The following is a 20,762-nucleotide window of genomic DNA, read 5'->3' on the forward strand; positions in this document are numbered from 1 at the left end:
TCGCGACGACGCGCTAGGGCGCAGATGATGAATTGACCAATGGGAAACGGCTTTTCGTCAAGGTCGCTGAATTATCCTGATTACCTACATAGTACGGATAGGTAGCTACATGAGGCAGGCAGGTGTGGGCACCTTACCTAGGTAAGATCGAGTCGTCGTCGTCAGGCTAGAGGTACCTAACTCACCTACCTGGTACTCTGTACTCTAACTGCTGGTTAAGTTCGTGAGAAAAAATGGTGGTTTTTCGCCGATGACTCAGGCCGTTAGTTGGAGCCCATAAAGGTCAAGCATACTCTGTACTCCAAAGTCGCAGGTAAGGTGAGTTGCGTCCCGGTCTATGATTGCTACTAAAGTTCCTTCCATCTTGCGATGATCTATCGGGAGGAGAACCAGATAGCCTCGAGACCCATCGCCTGAACTTCAAGTGCCACGAGTCACAATTCTCGAGCACGCAAAGTTCACACACAGTTCCTCGCATGATTCCAGGGTCAAAGTATGTTCAAAGACGCATACGCCAAGTTCCAATCTTGACACCATCATTTTTTCTGTTCTGTCCCTAAATGGAGGAAAGTGCAGAGTCAATCGCAGACACTGTGCATCACAAGTATCGAAAACGAGCTCGCACTGTGGCTACTGAAGCCTCTAAAGGGCCTTGCTGAGCCTATAGGATAACAGGACAGCCATGTGTCCTGACTCAAGTTGCCCAACCCTTAACATCAGGAGCTTTTCTGTGACATTGCAAGGCCCAGGGAGGATATGCCACTGCAAAAAATTCAGTTTGATTGCCTGGCTGTCCAACTCCACAAGGGGGGATCTGCGCATTTCCGTTGCACTCGCACGGGTGTCCGGCAAACCAGGCACTCCTAGTCGTCCAGCTCCCTCCCAAAATCAATCAGCTTGAGCTTCGTAGCGTCTCTGGGATGGAACTGTGCCACCTTGGACCTGACGAGGAACCGCGCCGCTGCTGTCTCCTTGGGCAGCTTGACGTACGCCGCCGTGTTGTCGCCCCCTGCCTCCACGAGTTGATTCAGCAGTTGTTCTGTGAGCTCCCGCATTTCGCGGCCGGCGGCTGCTGCCTCGTCCGCCTCGCCTCGCCTCTCATTTGCGCCCTCTCGCGGCAGACCCCATACTTCCTCGAGCCGCCGTTGTCGCTTGTCTTCGTCCGGCTTGAGCTTGACCTTAGCCGGGCGGCCCTGAGCATTGAAGCCCGCAATCAGTTGGTCAGAGTCGACCTCCATCATATCACCCACTACCGGGCCACCAAGGTCTTCCGCAGCCAGCTGAGCCGCCAGATGATCGTCAATAAACTTCCTCAGAGCCTTGAGTAGTCTGGATGTCTCTCTGTCGTAGCGCTTCTTCAAATGCCTGAGTTCGTCCAGTCTCTCTTTGGCTGCCTGTTCGGGCATCAACTCCATCCGAGATTCGGTCTCGTTCTTGAGAGACTGAATGCGCCTCTCCAGACTCTGCTGCAGAAGCCTCTGGTCGGCCAGATTTGCCTGCTCATTTTCGAGTCGGCGTTTCGTCTGGTCCAGAGAGGCCTCTTGGCTGGTCAGATACGCTCGGGATTCCGTAATGGTCTGATGAGTCTTCCGCAAGGCCACAAGCGCGGGCAATACAGAGTCCGAGAAAGGCACGAAAGGGGGTGTGCCAGCAACTTGCTTGAGAGCGCCCTCCATGACTTCAAAGGGCGCCCTTCCTGCTCTGGATAGATGCTCGTTCCTCTGCCCACCATTTCGTTGCAGCTGTCTCAATGTCAGCTCAGGGTTGCTGAGAAACATGAAGCGAAGTACAAACCGTTGCAAGCTCCTCCTTGTATTGCTGAATCCTTTCTTGCAGTTCCTGCAAGCTCTGTTCCAAGCTCAAGGCATACCTGTCACCGGCGGGTCGAGGTGATTCGTTCATGTCGTGTGTCAAGTCCCGATCTCTCAGAGTCAGGCGTTGCTAGCTGGCTAACGGCCTTGATTCAGTCTAACCGATCCGATATCTGGTGACAGGTTGCAATTCTAGCCAGGAGGCACGCGACCTTCAGAGGGTCCCCCGGAAGAAACGAAACAGTTCAAGCAACGACAGCAGAAAGGTCTATAGAGCGGCCCCAAAGCAAAAACGCACACGGCCCGTCGGAGCAACGAAGACGTCCAATGGTGTCGCACGTCTGATCTCACCCCTGTCAGAGAAAATAAGGCGTGTTCGGGCGCTAGATCGTCTCTGCCTGTTTCAAAGAAGGTGTCACTGTGTGTCGGACGCTGTCGACATTCCCAGGGGACAGACAGCGCGCGGCCTGCACAGATGATACGCTATCTTGGCTCTCTTGGTAGTTCGGTAAGCTGACAGATGACACCAATCGGGAGAGTAGAGCGCGATGGAAAAAGGCGGCTGTTGAATGCTGGTTTGGTGAGCGTCCAAGGTGTACGGCGTCGACGTAGATTCTACGACAAGACGCGATGTTCCGTAGGGATGGTTGTGCGCACTAGAAGCCGTTGGTGCTGAGCATCCACTTGCATTGGAAACAATCCAGTGCACCACCGGACGGATATTGGAGGCAGGTTGCAGGTCGCCTTTGGTCGCTCTCTTTCGTTTTTCTGCCAAGAGGGAAACAGGGCAGGTTGGTGGAAGGTAGACACTGTGCGGCTCGCTGCATTTGTCTAATGAAACAATCCAAAAGGCCCCCCATTCCCATTTGCCTAATTGACTGGGGAAACCCATCGCTTACTGTGTGGCTCACCCACTCCTCCGCGTTCCTAAAGAAGGGATATTACCGTGCGGATGCGTCCAACACTGTACGGGCCAACGGCACGGTGCACCCTGCCCTGTTGGCTGCGCCTGAAGTGGCTCGTCGGGGCTGGCGCTGGGCACTGGCGCTGGCACTTGCGCTTTTGGCCCTGAGCAAAGCGTGAGAGGCCGATCTTTTCTGACAAGATCTTGCCCTCACCCATCCGTTTCTCAAACCTCTTCGAGACATCCGGAACCCCCTTCCAACCCATCTGTTTGCACGGCTTTCCCTCCCCATCTCTTTTAATCCTCGACATTTCTCCCTCCCCCATCCCACACTCCCGTCCTTCGAAACTTCCTTTTCGGTGGGTTGTATTATCTCACGGCGCAGCGCATCAACTCCTTTCTCGCTCAGCTCACGTGTCGCCTCCAAGCTCTTGCTTTCCAGGTCATTTGACCCGACCGTCGGCGCGTCGCCAGTCCCCGTTTCGCTCTATAGCTTGACGAGCTTAAGAAGGCTACGAGAGACATCGCAGAAGGGAAACATCAAAGCTCTGCTTGCAGACTTGACAACCCGTCGCAACACTTTTGCGCAGCTCCCTGCCCTGCCTTCGCAGCTTGGACTGTTTGTTTGACGGAGAAAGGTTTGAGCTTCTGCATCCGAATCGCCTCCCAGATACAACCTTTGTCTACCATCAGCTCCTTCCCTCCCGCCTTCTCTACCTCTTTTACTCCCCTAAATCATCCATCTACTGCCTGTCCGCCCGCCCGCTACCTCTCCGCATCGTCTCGCCTTCCCTCCGCTTGACCTGAGTTTCTCAAAGATTCTCACGATTTCGGAAGTCATCTACCTCGGCCCTGATAGGATAGGAGTCATCCTGAACCCACATCCCGATCTCTTGTCAACGTCACGACCCTCTCTCTACCCTACGACCTTCATCCTGCACGATCAAAGCCACTTCACCGAAGAGATCTACTCTGAACCCGATCCCGACTACGCCACTACACCAGCCCGTTTTCCTTTGAAAACCGTTGTGGTGTAGATAGTCGAATACAAGCTCTTCTTGAACCTAGACGGAATCGCGAAAACTTGTGTGAGACATTAACAGCTAGCCCATCATGTCCGCTTCGCCCACCCAGCCCGCAAACTCGGCCAAGCGCCCTCTCGAGGAGACCTCCCCGTCGCGGAGCAACGACCAACCGGACGCGAAGCGCCCGGCCCTGGACAAGATCCTGAAGAATGACGAGGAGGTTGAAATGGCACAGCCTCCCGAGACCAGCGCCATCCCTACCACGGACACGAACGGCGCAGAGAAGACAAACGGCTCTGATGCCAAGTCCGAGCAGACCGATGCTGAGGGCACCGAGACGAAGCCCATCCAGAGCTCCGTCGCTGGTTCTGTCCCTGCAACCTCGACCCCCTCAGCGAGCCATGACGAGAGAGATTGGATCCACATCCGCGCCGTCATCTCCAGCCCGGAAGCCGCCACGGTCATCGGAAAGGGCGGAGAGAACGTTTCCAACATCCGCAAGATGTCCGGTGCCAAGTGCACCGTGAGTGACTACCAGAAGGGAGCTGTCGAGCGTATCTTGACTGTCAGCGGCGTTGTCGACGCTGCCGCGAAGGTTGGCACCCTCGCTCTCCTCTCACCATCCTACGATCCAGCTAACAAAGTGACCAGGCCTTCGGTCTCATCATTCGAACCCTGAACAACGAGCCCCTGGCTGAGCCGTCGAGCGCGCAGTCGAAGACCTACCCTCTGCGTCTGCTGATTCCTCATATCTTGATCGGGTCCATCATTGGCAAGGGCGGCGCTCGCATTCGCGAGATTCAGGAGGCTTCTGGCGCTCGGCTTAACGCTTCCGACTCTTGCTTGCCTCTGTCCACCGAGCGCTCGCTGGTGGTCATGGGAGTCGCTGATGCCGTCCACATCGCGACTTACTATGTCGGTAGCACTCTCCTCGAGCAGCTGAACGACCGCTTCGGTGGTCCGGCTGCCTCAGCGTACGCCACGAGAAGTGGCGGCCCTGCCGGCGTTGTCCCCGGTGGCATGCAGGTCGTCCCGTATAGCCCGCAGCCTACCACTGGCAACTATGGCAACCGCGAGAACTACAACCGCAGGCATGACGCCCGCGCTCAGCACCACGGCCTCCCCGCCGCTCCGTATGGCGCACAGCCGTACCCCCCTCATGCCGCTCAGCCGAATCCGGCAATGCCCATCCACTACGGTGCGGCGCAAGCTGGTGGCTACGGTGCTGCCGCTCCCATGCAGCCCCATGCTGGTGCCGCCGTTCCCCAACCCCACGGCGCTCACCCGGCTCAGCCCATTCATGGAGGTGCTGTCGCCGGTGCTCCCTTGACCCAGCAGATCTACATCCCCAACGATATGGTCGGAGCCATCATCGGAAAGGGTGGTCAGAAGATCAACGAGATACGCCAGATCAGTGGCAGTGTGATTAAGATAAACGAGCCTCAAGACAACAGCAACGAACGGCTGGTCACCATCACCGGAACCGAGGAGTGCAATCGGATGGCGCTATACATGCTTTACTCTCGTCTCGGTACGCTAACCTAACATATACCATACACTTTGCAAGACTATGAACCGCAAGTGCTAACATTGACAACAGAATCGGAAAAGCACCGGATCTAACGTTGACGACGTTTATGACTTTACTGACTATCAAATCTTAGTTCGGCAAACCAAAATTTCGGGCGGAATGGTACAGTTTCTTTCCTTTCTCGAAACATCATCGCCACGTTTGGGGGATATCGGATCGGTTTCCGGCAGCAGCTTCGCCGTGAAACCCCAGCTACATCTGGAAAGGGGGACAGGTCTCGATCAACTTCGTCTGATCAACGGTGCTTTTAGAGGAGGTACTACTTTTAATAGTGCACTACTCTCTTTTACTTTATACATTCTCTAGCACATCTTGACTCCCTGCCCATATCCTTACCATCACCGTTGCGCGCCCCGTCAACCGTTGCCCTGCCTATCTGCCTGCCTGCCGCCCTATCATCCACATCGCCTCACTCACACAACCCTGATGCCCTGATGGATATGGCAGCCTGGAGCCCCGGAACTTGGTGATCCGATCCCAACATCGCCCAGAATACGTACATCACAAATCTTCATACACTCGGCCTCACTTTCCCTGATATCAATCACAACACGTGCTCATCTCATCTCGTGGTGGCGCGGACAAGCTTTATCACTTTCCTTTCCGCCTCTTGGCAGAGAAGATGAGGCTCAGTAGCTGAGGTTGCCGGCCAAGAGCTCGCGGTGGGAGAACGAATTGCTAATGCGTTTGTGGGGGCAGGCATCATGTTTCGGGTTGAAGCCGGCCATCGACCGCTAACCAAACCGGCCAAATTTGCCAAAAGGATTCTAGCATATGCGCTTCTTACTTAGTAGCTCGTAAGTCGATGACCTTACCAACCGCACACTAATTGTGTACCAGCAACTTCATATGGGATCGCAAGCAACAATCTACGAAGGGTAGGGAACTCGTCACTGGTCATGTCTTTCACAAGTTTCATTTGTAGCCCATCGTATAGTACAGTCTTGAGTCGTGATCAAACCATGTTCGTTTTGTTCTCCCATCAAATTATAGACTTCTTCCTAGTCGTCTTTCGTCATCATTCAAAGCCGCTTCAGGTTTACGTGATACTACCAGTGGTCAGTGCCTGTCAGACTTTCACACAACTGCATCCTTGGATGACGACAGTGACCTACCATGGAAATGCCCTTGCGGCCTGTTCTTAGCAGATCAATGTTGTTGGATATCGCTGTGAGATGTGTGTTAGCCATCGCATTCCTTTTCGCAGGGAGCCCTACCTCATCATCTCTCGGCACTCTGGGGGTTGTACTTACGTCCAGGCCTGGCCTTGGCGTCAAGATGCGCCTGCTTGCTATCCCAACCCAGCAGCAGCGTCACAGCGGGTCCCTTCTCCCCATCGCCGGACCCCTCCCAAGCGAGAGGCGTCGAAATCTCACCATATGCATGCCCGTGGAACCCCTCTACCGAAGCTCTCCCATCTGCCAGGCCCTTGGCAAAGTCGGCCGTCCGGCCCGCGAAGGAGTCGTCCACGCCATAGGCGACAAAGACCTCGGTGCAAGGCGCGCCTAGGACCGCAGCTGGGTCAGAGTCGGCGGTAAAGGGGACCTTGTAGAAGAGCGGCGGAGCGGTGCCCGGGGTGTCGGGGGAGGCGTGGGCGGAGACGGCCTTGAGGGAGGCGAACCAAGGCATGTAGGACTCGGAAGCGGCAAAGGCGGAGAAGGCTTCGGGGGAGGCCCATTGCACGACGAGGACCGTCTTGGAGGGGTCCTCGATCTGGGTGCCCGTGTATACGGCATCGACACCGGGGACGGATTTCAGAGTGTCCGTAACGTCAGACCAGGCCGCAGGAGGCTGGGAGGGGGAGGTGGCGTGGTTCTTGAGCGTTAGGATAATGAACTCCGTGATTGGGCCAGTCATTTCGGGCAAGGGGGAACTTGTAATCTCGATTAGGTGGGAGTGAAAAACTATCGTTGGAAGGGAAGCCCGAGCGAAAGATACGCGAAGTTGGTTGTAGTGGTTGGGAGGGGGGAGGAGTTGTGCGGGCGGAAAAGCAGCCTAGCCTTTTTATCTCAAGTGGGAATGTGATGCCATTCGCGATGCTCGGGATGCCAGGGTTGGCCAGTAGATTCCACAAAGTTCTATCACTTCCAGGCGGGAACGACGTTTGCCTGCAAGAGACGCATCGGGACTGGGATGGTCACGTGGGCGCCTTCTCCGCACCGCAGGGCGAAGCTTCTGGTGACACAAACCGGATCGCGATGTCGCAAGCCACCGTGCCGCGATCCCCACGCGGCTGGTTTCTTCAGCATCTACCTTTTTCTTGTTGTGTGGATGGCGCTTTCGCATCTGGATATCAATGGCCCATCTGGCGAGGTGGGGTACAGAGGTCACCGCGACCTCCGCTCCGCAGCACCGGCTCGCTCTCCACTCCTGCCGAGAGATACCTTCGCCGGTAGACGCGGACGGGCGGCCTGGCTATGGAGCGCGGTGCATCACCAACAGGCCTTGTCGATCTCCGAGGCCCGGAAACCAAGGGCGCATTCTTTGTGCCGTCACATCAAGATGATGGCAACAGAGAGGAGCGAAAAATGCTGCTAGATCCGGACATGGCGTCGCACCAAAGGATAGCGTACCCTGCTAAAAGCAAGGCATTCCAACGGTCGGCGGATTGGATCAAATCGCTATATTGTCTGACCTTGAAACCACGAAAGGGTGAGAGCTGGGGAATGCGACCATCCCGACGATCTTTTCCACGCTAGCGTGTGGTGGCCTGATGGCCTAGTGGTCGGCTTGGGTTGGCTTTTTCTCTGGCGCAACTTGGCAAAGAGCCAGGAAAGTACCGTGCTGGGTCCAGCACAACCTGTTTCCCTTTTACGGGCATCGAAGGGTGGCTTAGGGCTGAGGAGTGCGTTCGATAAATGGCTGTTTGGGGCTTCTTGTGTATGTAGCCCAGACTTCAGGCTGCGGAAAGCTGACAGGCTAGCGACGATGCGACTTTCCGTCACACCGTCGCTTGTCAAGGGGGTTCACCGAACGGCAGCGAAACTTGTGCAGGTATCGGGCGTCGTGGCACCATTAACCGGCTTCCGGAGCTACACCGCTGGCAAAAGCCTATGTGTCTGTAATGGGAAGGCGGCTGATGGATCAACGACATCGGCGGTGGTCGCAGTGCGGCCTTGTGGCATACAGAGACATGGCAGAAGAGTAACATTGCTGTGCCACTTGATCGCAAGAAGCCGGGAAACCAATGGCCCGTACTCAACCGTATTCGAGTTGTTGGTGCCAGTCACGCTGACTGCGTTGTAGAGTTGCAAAGGAGAAGCAAACTTGTCAAACGGTTGACAGGCATACAGGACCAAGGCAAGACGCTATAAGATGCGTTTCCCAAAGGGGGGGTGAGGGGGAGTCAGTGTCTTTGAAATGGCCTCATTTAGAAGAGTTCAAACTGGCCGGCTACTACTGCGTATGCGACGGGCTATTATTGTCACAGTTCAATTTGCTTTTCCCGGCAGGCCTTGATTGACTCATGACGTCGTCTGGCAGCAGCGGCTGGATAAGGGGCTGTTGGCCTCAGATTTTCCCGTTAACAATGCCCTCACAACTGAAGGGTGTTGCTTGTTCAGTCCCCTTTCTGTGGGCAATAGAGTTTGGTGTTGAAACCCTGACAGGGCAGAGAAGCGATGGGGACCTTGCTGACGGCGGACCCGGTGCGTTGGACGAGTCGTTCCTTCGGTTTCTCGCCCAATTTGGGATGTGGCGGTGTTGTCTGCAAGACATCGGATCGTTCTGTGATGGGAGATGGCCGTGGGTTGAGTGCCACTACAATGGCTGAGAGGCCCGCATGCGGCAAGTCGAACGAATTTGTCGATGAAGCGCGGAGTATGTGCAAAGCCACGAGATGGAAAAAGATCGAGACTTTGACTGCGTGACGCGTGCGGCTTATGTCCGACGCCTCGCATGGATTAAGCCGTCCGGGGCAGAGAGTTGAGGCCTAGTCGGCGGGGACTCCTTTTGTGTCTCCAGGCCCACGATGCCCTCGCTCACCTTCCCATAGGACTAGGTTATGGGTGGAGGTCACCGAGAGGCGAGAATGGAAGTTACGGGTGCCGGGTGCACAGGATCACCCACGACTGCCAGCGGGAAAGGCTGTCCGCTCCGTGATTGCGCCATGCGGCCAAAGATGGTAGCATCCGCTCAATCTGTAATCCGAAATAGGGAGAATGTAACTACTACCCACCATTGGAAACGCTGGGCAAAGAAATCGGATCGACTATTGAATCAAAGTTTTCTTCCTTGATCGTAGTCTCTTGCTCTCGCTTGGCAGCTAGTGCCGCTCCTTCGCGCGGTTCTCGAAGGGCCGTAAACGCAAAAGATCCTTTTTTTGCATCATGTACGGATACTGTTGCTCAGAGTGCCAATTAGCCCCCTTGCTCGCTGTCGTCTTGCAGTAGGCTGCGGTGCAGTAAGATTAAATGACCGCTTTGACGCGAGACCGATGTTGGACGTTCGCTCCAGGATGACGGTGAAAAGGGAACGGGATGGACTGGTGCCAGTTGTGCGGGGACAACTGGCGGCTGCGCTGGTGCCCTATTTAGGAAGACAGTATCCGTCGGTTTCTGGTTCCTTGCAGGCCGTGTCGCTTCTGCGCGGTACGTACACCTGATGAATCGTTTGTCCGGGTGAGAGACTGTACTAATTGAAAAAGAGCTGAGTGAAAAATGCTGTTAGCAGGTCTTCTGTGAGGGAAGGTAATTAGCTGGAACGCACTTGTTGGATGGGACATCATTTGAGCTTATAATAGACGTCACATTATCTAGGCCCCGTGTGGGCTCATCGGAGCGAGACATCAACCAAACCTGTCGGCGTGTACTTGATCCAAGTGAGCATACGTCGAGCTGTTCCTGGTCGCCGGCTAGATGGCTGGGGAAATTCCCTCGATGGGCGGGACTCAAGACTGTATGAGCGAGAAATTGTCTAGTAGGAAACCCTAGCCGCAATTCCGTCTTGTCGTCCTTGGTCTTTAGCCGGCCGTGACAGTGCTCCCCTGTGAAGCTTTCACCCCTTGGATGTACCTTGTCAATATCGTTGACGGCTTGGCCCAAGCCGGCCCTGTGTGCAGGTGCTTTTCGACGCTGAATGTTTGCTTCCAGCTTCCAGACTCCATGACGACCCAGGTACCATGCTTGCGTGGCTGTTTAGAAAAGGGGAGCCATTCTCATCCAGGCCTAGCGACAAGAATGTGGGAAAGGGCCCTTGGAGAGATGAGTTGCGAATGAGACGCATTAATCATGGATGGTGATGGTTATGCCACTGCTGCCTTGGAGCGAACCATACAGCCCACCAGTTTGCGCACTACCTGACCCAAAAAGCTTCGGAGGCAGGTGGGTTTGTCAAGCATGGGAGATCTCAAGTTTCTCGGTCAACCTAACCCCTGGGTCCTGTAAACCTGGCTCGCCCGGCTACCCTGGAACGGGACGATAGGTGGTGTCCAAGGAAGTATTGCGCAGACCGTCTCATTGGACAGTATCACGACCCACAGGGTGAGGAGCGGAAAGCGCGTTGGCTCAGCCTTGTTCGGCTATGATCTGTACCTTGCCCTCATTGGGAAAAGTTACTTTTGGACAAGTACCGCGCTGTGGCGCCCAGCGGCTGCTGCTGTTGCTGCTTCTTGCAGAGGACGCTAGCATGCTCACAGCTCCACGAGTTGTGCTGAAAAACCCACGCGATTCCACGCATCAGATGGTGTTCACTTCGAGGTGGAAGGGTGTGGATGGGTACGTACCGCTGGAGCTGGAGTTGACGGGAAGTACTTGCCTTGGGGTAGGTAGTAAGGTACCTGCACCAGTGAAATTCAATGCTCCACCCCCCTGCTTCGCTCTCTGACAGCCCAATCATGCTGTAGCAATCTCGTCTTTAATTTCCACACCCCTGCTTGCTCTGGAGGCGGCGCAGTGCACAATTGCGACGATGGGACGCAGAAGATGACAAGAGCATTGCGCCCAACTGCAGTGGCTTCACCTTCTGTGCCTCACAGTCCCCAGGCTCTCTCTCACTTTCACCTGGTGCGAGGCCCCAGGAGGCCATCGTGTGAACCTTGCCCAATTGGGACAGGATGCCTTGAGAGTCCCCTCCTTTCCTGCTCCTTCCTCTCCGCCAGGCCATGGGCATGGATGGGCCATGGTCCATTCGCCCTGCACCCCCTTGCCGCGCGCCCAGAGCACTCACACCCGAGCAGGGTCACCTCACCATCTCTTCTTTTCCTACCTATCCCTCGTCTTGTCGTCTGGTCTTTTCTTTCCCTCCCTCCTTTCTTCCCACCAACCAACAGTCAACAAGTTGTGTCTCGTCCTCTCTGGCTTCAGCCTGCCGCTCTTTTTTATATAGTCACTCATTAACCCACGTCGCGAAGACCCCTTACACTCACTTACTACCTTCCCTCCAGTCGCTCTTTCCTGGACTTTCGTGTCATTTTTCCACTATCAACCTCTTAACTTCTAATCGCTACCTCTCCTCTATCAACAAACCGCTCAAAATGCAGTTCAAGATCTCCGCCGCTGCCTTCCTGGCCTTCGCTGCCTCCGTCCTGGCCCAGAACCCCAACTTCAACCCCATCTTCAAGCCCACCAGCAACGAGCAGATTAACGCCGGCACCACCTTCACTATCGAGTGGGATGCTCCCGATGCCTTCAAGGATGTAACCGTCTCCATCAGCCTTATTGGCGGCGCCACCCAGAACACCCAGATTCCCCTCTTGGACATTGCTTGTGAGTATCTTGACCTCGCCGCCAGCGGCATCACACACAGAGCCCGGCCAAACTAACAACTCCCCCAGCCGGCATCCCCAACTCGGCTGAGAAGTACAGCTGGACCATCCCCTCCACTCTCGGCAAGGACGCCTTCTACGGCTTGGTCATCAGGTCCGAGACCAACCCCACCGTCGACTTCCAGTTCTCCAACCCCTTCCACATTGTCGCCGGCGAGGGCGCCAGCTCCGGTACCACCACTGTTGTCGCCTCCTCGGGCACTGCTACCGTTACCTTGTCTGCCAACACCGTCCCGGTCACCGTCAGCAGCTCCGCCTCTGCCTCCGCCTCGGCTTCTGCCTCTGCCTCTGCCTCTGCCTCGGAGAGCGTCATCATCAACTCTACTACCGCTCTCTCCACCACTGCTGTCCCTACCCAGAGCCAGTCTGCTCCTGCCACCACCGTCACCAGCGTCACCCGCCCCGCCACCAACGGCACGGCCACCCGCACTGCTTCCACCACCGTTGCTGTCGTTACTGGTGCCGCCGCTGCTGCCCAGGCCACTGCTGGTGTCTTCGCTGTCCTCGGTGGTCTTGCCGTTGCCGCCCTTCTTTAAGCAACTCTCATTGCACCATTTCTCGGATTTTCTACATCTGTTAAATTGCATTGGGCATGGGTTTGGGTTTCAACGTGCATATTAGGTCATGACTGGATAAAAGACGGGAGACTCAGCTCCCAGGCTTATAAGCTCGGGACAACTGTGTTATGGCAAGCCTCAAGGGAATGGCTCCCGCACATGGCGTTTCTTTCCTGTGTTTCTGATACCAATATCCCCGTGGACGGAGTGCGTCCACGAGGGATGGGTTGATACCTTTCTAGTTAATATGAGAGAAGGATGATACAGTCTGTTAACAAAAGAGAACATTTACCAACGCAGCTTCTTCCGTCCAGTCTGATTGTGATGTCAGTGACACATGTCGATCATCTCGTGGGGATGGACGGGGATGACGATCAGATAACCTTGCAGCTGCTATGCAGCAGCTACCGCTTGTCTGACATGAGCTTGTGGGATTCCCAATTGTAATCAAAGAGCGCAGGTGAGCAACTTGGGAACACAAATGAGAGCAATCCTACAGGTTGGCAATGTCCTCAAACAACAAGCCAAAAACAGGGGAAAACAAAGCCTTCCAAGGTGAGCGTGTGTCACCTAGTTTTCGTTGTCTCCAACACCATCCCTACTGCAGACATTGTCATTTCTTTTTAGGCATTTCATCCACAATCTCAAGGGCTCCTCCAGTTGCCACTATGTTTACAGCACCGCTAACGATTACTATAAACCGATAATCGCTTGACATAACTCCTGCCCGGTCGGACTGAAGCCAGATGCCCAGCCTGCAAGATTGTTACAGTTGCAAAACCTGACACGAACTGAACACCATGACTCGGTTGGTAGATTGCAACCCCGGTTTTTCTAGGGACGACGGGAAACTCTGTGCTGTGTTAACTCCGGCGATCCGGGATCGGCATTCTTTGAAACTGGAACCAGTTGTATTTTTCTCTTACATCTCTTCACAAACTACATGGACTGCCTCTGTTTCGGATCGTTTTTCCATTTCCCAGATACAGAAGCGTCTCTGCCTCGTCCTACCGGCAACTCCGGAAGTCCTCGACCTTGATCTAGTCGGATTGCTCGACTGGGGGAGTGAACGCTTCGTTCGGTAAAGGATGGGGGTTTCCCGGACACGATGCGACTCAACTCCATTTAATGTATTATACTTTCGGCTTCCTCATCTCGGGAGACGTTGTGGGAGCATGCGCCTTCCTCCCGACGCGGCAAAGCCAGCCCATAAGAAGTCACATCGCTGCCATGGGTATCACGCACCCAAAATGCTGCTTCTAATAAAGGGTTCGCGTCGGAGGGGTAACCTTGATCATGTATGTGATAGCGGATTCCTTGGTATACTGACACTTTCATCAGTCGACTCCGGCAGCGAGGGGCCGATGAAGGCCGCGTCAAGCAAAATTAGGCGCAAGGACCTGGCTTTTTGAACAAGGTGGTGGATGGGTGACGTGTTGGCGGGTGTTTTACCTGGTGATCTGGGATTGCTCTGCTCCTTTAATATGACATGAGAATTCGTCTGGCCCTTGCACCATCGACGTGACTTTGAGTGCTGCCATATTTTTGACGTTTCTTAAACTTTACTCCGACTGCGTCTGTTGGCGCTGTAATTATATACTCAAAAGGGTTTTGCTACGTCATTAACTTGAGACGAGACCCCAAATCATGCCATAAAGGAATTAATGACCGATCACCAGAGACTATCAGCAGCGCCAATGTAAGAGGCGGCATCATCACGCTCGTGGTATGTTGTGACTCTGGAAAGCCAACCCCATCCCCCGTTGCTACCTCTTGTTATCTCCAATGGGGCGTTGATAAAACGGTCCCCTGTCCCTCTTGTAGTTCCAGCAACAGTATGCGGCATGGGCTACTTTTCGTCGATCTTTGTGGTCAGTAGCTTAGGATGCTGTGGTCCCGATCGTGCGCTCCTCCCGAATTGTTTATGATTGACAGCTTATGGATCAATTTGAAGCCAGTAAGATTGCTTGCTCTCCAAGGTCTTGCTTTTATCCTGTAATTGCACTCACATCTCACGGTGAAAGGAGGAGAAACAGCATGGAGCGGCGTACCTTGCCGGGCTGGCCGAACCTCGCGGCTCTGAGGGACCCCGTGCCCATGATCGGGCGGCATGAATGTTTTGGCGACGTTCTCATTGGGAGCGTCTGGAATGTCACCAATTGGCCCATTGTTACCTAGCTCGGGGCGTGATTGAAAGAGGCAAAGGAAAACACGCCTTGAAGAAGGACGAAAGCGTCTAGATGGCTGACTACTGGGTCAGAGGACAATCGCTGCCCCAAGCATATCGAGCTGTTTCTGCCTCACGTCCCGGTGCACATCATCGAATAATATTTACTGGGAGTGATTACTCTGATCACTTGGTTCATTCATCGTAGAGTTCAGAATAGTATCTGGTCAAGAGCCAAACATGTTGCAAGCGTAACGACGGATGGCTTTCCCAGGGTCCAGAAGACCAGCACTGACTACGCCAAGTCAAACATGTTCATCACATCGCAGTCTACTGTGCTGTCAGCCACTTCTGCCTCTCTTCTTCCAGCACCCATTTTGCTTGGAATTGCGACAGGCCCTCCCTCTGATGTGTACATTCTCTTTCCCCAGATCACGTCTTCTAATTGTAGGAATGCCGGGGTCATTCCTCTCATTGCAGATAGTTCAGCGTGAAGTATGGAAACAGCAGACAGACAAGAACCGGCTACGAATTACCATATCGGATACACTGGAAAGACGTCTTTCAGCATGTCTCTGTAGGCTTGTGGAGGTGTCGGATGTCACAGCTTGAAAGTCTCAGAGGGCAGCATTGAATAAACTGTCGGTGATAACAACATGGCCTTTCCTACAAAGTAGCATGTGATGAGGTGTGTATATGTGTATAGTTATTCATCTGACGCACTGCCCGACCAAGTACACTTCCACTTAGACCACTAGGCAATGACAATGGATTTTTCACCGTGGCTACCTTAAGACTCTGTTCTAGCACATCCTAAATTATGATAAGCGTTGTGCAGCTCAGATGTACTTGTTGGCTTGGTGCAGCCGATTATCCCAAACCGTCCCAGTATAACAACTTATGTAACATGTAACATGTTCCTCCACGGGGTTTGACTACGCGGGTGTCCCCAATGACACAGAATAGTCCAAGGGAACCAACGGCACAATATTGACAAAGTACGTCGACATTGATCAAGTAGGAGCTTCAAGATCAAAGTCAAGCGGTCTTCGTAACTACTCGTCCTTTGCCGGATCCGCACCCATATAATCACTACTCCGAGCAGGCAGTTCCAATCATGCGCTTGCTTTTTCCGCATCCCAAGTTTATCGAAGACTCGGCTTCACTCAAGTGTGGGGGTCCCTAATTCATATTCACAATGTGCCGTTTGTTGTTGACACAAAAACTCGTTCGCTTCTGGAAAATGGCCGGACAATACCGAGTCTAACACGCAGCGATAGACCTGCAGCGTGCTTATTGGGTAAGTAAACACCGGTGTATCTGTAATCCTTCCACAATAGTCTTTCAGAAGCTCGAGAACCAAGATGTCCAAGAAGGGATGAGCAAATAGTGGTAAGCCCGAAAGCAATAGACCTTTCGCGAACCGAAAGAACTTCTAACGATTCGAGTTGGTCTTTGGATGGAGACAGGAGGGTGTCCACCGTATAAGCTCGTACTTCCTACCAACAAATCGTAGTCGTTGATCTAGAGCCAACTACATCAGAAGCCCTAATCGCACACAGCAAGTCCACTTGGGATTTTCAGGAGAGACAAAGGAACAACCGGAATTCCCTGTACTCTAGTTAGAACAAAAAAATTTCAAAAGGGAAAGAAAACGGAGGGAAAAAGGATTGGATGCGTCAATCGCGGACGGGAATTGAGCCCGACGTGGCTGATATCTTGTCAAAATTGGGTCTTTCGAAACAGACGAGCGTTATAAAGCACTTACGGGTCGAACACACAACCTTGAGATTAAGAGTCTCACGCTCTACCGATTGAGCTAGCCGGGCGGATAGCATCCTGCCTTTAGGAAAGTTGGTGACGGGAGAAGGTTGTGAGTAGTCTATGGAGGACGGATGGTTTGGTTCCAGAGTCTGCGTGGACCCTCCATTGACGAGAGTGGTTCAAGCCTGAAGCCAAAGGTGATGAGAATAACGATTGTTGCTTCATATGGTTTGGGTGACTGTATAATGGCACCAAGGCAGGGGTTACCGAACACTTGCGTATAAGCTTAATAGAATTGTAATGTCTTTTGCGAAATGGGGGTTTGATGGAGAAAGAGAGACTTGATGTTGCAACTTATCACCATCTTATTTTCATAATTGCAAGACATAAAAGGTCGAAAGAGTATCCTCGAGTGCCTCCTCGAGGGCCTCCTCAAGTGGTAAGGTCCAATCCTCTCCATGGTCAACCTCGATTCCTCCCTGGACTGAAGTAGAGGCTCGTAGCAAGACCCCCAAGAAACGTTCGACGAAAAACAAGCGAATCCTTCGTCAATAATGCTTCAGAAGATAGCGAACAGGTTTCGACAAGCTAGCCTAAGCCTAGATGGAACGACCGTGGGAGTCAAGAAAGTCGATCACGGATACAAGTCTCCCTAGCGATTCATCTCCACCACTTGCAGTGTCACAACTGACGAATAACACGATGATTGCGAATGGGTCGAATAAATCGGGCGGGGATGCCGAGGAATAAGATTATCTCGTGCATCACATCATTTTGGCCCTCCACCTCTAGGAATGGGACTGAAGCTGTGGCCATGACTATCGATGCCCAACAGATGTCTGTACTTCAGGGGCTAGAGTACCTATCTTTGACACCCGCCAGGAAAGTAGAAGACACTTTGAATCAACTCGTTGAACACGAATATCTTGAATATTTGCCTGGAAACCAAGAGAAGTCAGCTAGGCAACTGATACGGTGCCCATTTTGGCACCTCAGTGATATCCATCACAGCGAAGCTAGGCCTTTCTAGAACATTAGTTCGACTACCGGGCTCCCTCAGTTGCTCAACAAGTAAACTTCTGGCTTATGATTGTAGATCTTCAGCCTGCGGCCGAGAAGGTATCGAAGATGGTGGCATCCGAATTTTGTCTCTCCAACGGGGCTTTCGTCGATAAGAATGTCTGGTTGAGGGGACGATTTCGTCCAACAACCGTTTGCCCCAAAACCTTACGCTCCTGAGGAAGAAGGAAGAGGCTTGGTGTAACGGGGTAGACTCCTCGTCCGGTAGGTGCTACATCTCCAGCGTCAGTGTTGAGCATCGGCGGAAAGATGAACGTCCAAGACGGCCAAGAAGAATCTAATGCAAGAACATGATGTCTTCGAGCGCTGCAGCCCCGGGTTGAGAGGAACGTGATTGAGAGTCGGCCTATGTACTTTCGAACGGCTATATCTCACGGGGTTAGACTAGCGACAGGATTGGGTATAATCGTTATTGCAGCGAGGAAAGATGTCGTTGATCTGTCTAGCCGGCCGCATAGCAGACCAAGTCCGTCAGCGTATCTTTCAAGTTGAACCAGAAAGAAAGATAGGGGTAGGAGAAAGAGCAAACAGAGGAGGTAATGGACCGAGGGCTGTTAGACAAACCAAGACGAAGAATCTTGGACTTAGGAGAGCCTGCGACAATTGCGAAACCTGGGCAGGAGAAAGTACATGAGCAAAGCCTTGCTGAGTGAAAGCGAGAGCTTCGAACGTGAATAAGAGTATAGATAGAAGACAGGACAAAGGTTTGGGCATACGGAGCAGAAGCTGTATGCTTGGGTGCGCCTTCCACTGGCCCATGATAAGGTGACCTCTCATACCTAGAAATCCTTTCTTGGCTTATCGGAAGGCATGTCAGTTAGTAGGCTTCCCAAGGCTCGTCGTCAGTCGAGCACAAGTTGCCCTAGGGTCATCTCATGGCACGCAAGTATCCAAACGCTGAGAGAAGATTTAGGATGACTCCAGCGACGTCTCTCACCTCCTCGACTGACGGTGTCTGTTCCTCCGTACCGCGTGGAAGATTCACACCGGAGCCTGGTAATCAGTATCAGCCAGGATTCACGGCACTGGCGGGAATACTAGGGAGCGCCACAGCTTCTGCCCTGGAATCCTCGCCAACGTCGCAGGATAGCCGCCTTCAATTCATCACATCGTTTCAAGTAATCCAGACTCCTGCGATAGAATGTGATATCAATCGGGCCGCAAGATGAGGCGGCAGGCAAGCTTCTGGGAATGTCAGATCCTGCAGGCCGAAACCGGCCGTGAAAGTTTCTCGTTGGGCAGAGATATGGGCGTCGACGTCGACCGGAGATGCAAAATCCGATCCACTTGCTCAGGCGAGGGAGCGATCTGTAGACCTGTTCATGGAGTTCTGAAGCAGCGTGGTGCGCGTTGGGGCTGGTTACTGGACCCCACGCGGGCTGCGCAGTCAGTCCATGGCATGACGAACCCAATACTTCATGTGTCTCGGCGTGATTGCGCCAGATAACGAATGGCTCAACATTGCTAATGCTGCGGCCGAAGCTTGTCCCTCGATATGTGTGGCTTCTAAACAAGGCCGGAACGAGCCTTCGATCAGTCGGGCACAAATGAGATGCACCGCTGCAGCCACTACCAAACCAAAAGGTTCTCTCCATACTCGCTTTGGAGCACACTGATAGATAATAACTGGACTTTTTTTTTGGGGGGGGGGGAGGGTGTTCCTGCGCAAGCAGGATATGCTGGAAGCATGCAGGCCAGGGGTGAGATAGGCACTGATAGAGACCTTTGGATGGACGAACTCCCTAGAACTACAAGTAGGTCCCGACGACGACACTCAAAGGCATCGAAAAACACTCCGAATGCCTGCCCTCTTTGTTGTTGTTGTTGTTGTTGTTGTTGTTGTTGTTGTCATCGCCATGCGGTGGATCGCATGTGGTGGCTTACCAGATCTGGGAACCGATCTTGAAATTCAGCACATGGGAGTTGATTGAAGGTATCTCGCACACACGCATGACGCATGGGCCGTTGTGTGCCTTGAGAGTTATGCGGCTGGTCGAAGTGGTCGTTCCGTTATCTTGAATTGAACAACTCCGCGGAGGTTGACTTACACGTGCGAAAAGGCAAAAAGGGTCCGCAATGCCGCGTTAAGTGGAGGCTGAAAGGGCCGTTCGAAACGCCCGCAACCCACGGCCGCTGTGCCGAATCCATCCATGGCAGACGTGGTAGCGTCGAGTTGCACGCTTCGCCCGGCGTTGAGACACAGCCATGGTTCCAAAGGGGAGGCCATGGAGAAGTGAAGCTGTGTTCGAGTCGGAGTCTAGGCCCCATCGCGGCACGGTGGAAGGTAGGGAAGTCGGCAAGCCGGGGATGCACGCCGCGACGGGAGACTGAAGGACATGAACCAGACAAGCGGGATTGACGTGGGGGCAAACCGGCTGACATAATCCATGGAGCACCCGTGCACCCCTGGTAGTGGATCCATGTGCGCCGGGGGCTTCCTTGGCTCCGCTATCTCTTTATCTTATCTCAACCTCCCCCCGGATGCAGCTTGCCAACCCAAACTCCCAGTCATCCTAATTTTTCATCACCTTTGCGCACACACCTTGCCTGGGAAGATCTTAGGGGCATCAGCAGTGTGGAGTGAGTGAGTGAGAGAGAGAGAGAGAGAGACGGGGCTCGGCAGGACACTTAGGGGAGTCGGGAGGGGCCCATGCCATTGCCCAATTGTACGGTTTCGAATTTCACCAAAGCCATCCACCATCCATCTATCCCTTGCCAGTCGCCTAGGAACGGTACGTCCAGGATCCGGATCAACGCTGGGCCCAATCCTCTGGCATTTTCGTACTACAGCGCCGCCCGCGCTAGATGACAATGGCTGCCGGCTAGTGTTGTAGCTGGCTTCAACTTCAAGGGACTGCCATGCAATCTGCAGCCCGTGTCCATTCGACATCCCGCCGAATCTCTAGTCTCGTCTACCTCAAGGCAGCCAAGCCAGCTCTCGAGGTTTAATCGTCGTCCAGGGCCGCCAGGGCCTCGTAAACTCATCCCCTCCACCACATCATTCACCCAACGACAAACTGGAAGGGCACGAAGAAATTCAGCTCGAAATCGCCACTCATGCCAGTTCAAGAGCCATAGCTGGAACTTCAAGACACATATC

At 53.6% G+C, this 20,762-nt stretch overlaps 4 protein-coding genes across 4 annotated transcripts; 2 read left to right on the top strand and 2 right to left on the bottom strand.

The window, feature by feature from the left end:
- Positions 1-863: 863 nt before the first annotated feature.
- CH63R_00627 (uncharacterized protein) lies at positions 864-1,902 on the bottom strand (the record flags this gene model as incomplete). Its single annotated transcript, XM_018295602.1, has 2 exons — positions 864-1,742; positions 1,795-1,902. The coding sequence occupies 2 exons, from the start codon at positions 1,900-1,902 to the stop codon at positions 864-866; spliced, it is 987 nt and encodes a 328-aa protein (XP_018163964.1).
- A 1,926-nt stretch (positions 1,903-3,828) lies between these two features.
- Positions 3,829-5,363, top strand: CH63R_00628 (KH domain-containing protein; the record flags this gene model as incomplete). The annotated part of the gene is made up of 3 exons (XM_018295603.1): positions 3,829-4,335; positions 4,392-5,271; positions 5,341-5,363. The coding sequence occupies 3 exons, from the start codon at positions 3,829-3,831 to the stop codon at positions 5,361-5,363; spliced, it is 1,410 nt and encodes a 469-aa protein (XP_018163965.1).
- Positions 5,364-6,353: 990 nt separating this feature from the next.
- Positions 6,354-7,188, bottom strand: CH63R_00629 (uncharacterized protein; the record flags this gene model as incomplete). The annotated part of the gene is made up of 3 exons (XM_018295604.1): positions 6,354-6,380; positions 6,447-6,499; positions 6,585-7,188. 3 exons carry the CDS (start codon positions 7,186-7,188, stop codon positions 6,354-6,356), a joined length of 684 nt encoding a protein of 227 aa, XP_018163966.1.
- A 4,243-nt stretch (positions 7,189-11,431) lies between these two features.
- Positions 11,432-12,630, top strand: CH63R_00630 (Extracellular serine-threonine rich protein; the record flags this gene model as incomplete). The annotated part of the gene is made up of 2 exons (XM_018295605.1): positions 11,432-12,035; positions 12,104-12,630. The coding sequence occupies 2 exons, from the start codon at positions 11,432-11,434 to the stop codon at positions 12,628-12,630; spliced, it is 1,131 nt and encodes a 376-aa protein (XP_018163967.1).
- Between the last annotated feature and the right edge of the window lie 8,132 nt (positions 12,631-20,762).

This window comes from Colletotrichum higginsianum, chromosome 1 (assembly GCF_001672515.1).
Source record: "Colletotrichum higginsianum IMI 349063 chromosome 1, whole genome shotgun sequence".
NCBI classification, from domain to species: domain Eukaryota; kingdom Fungi; phylum Ascomycota; class Sordariomycetes; order Glomerellales; family Glomerellaceae; genus Colletotrichum; species Colletotrichum higginsianum.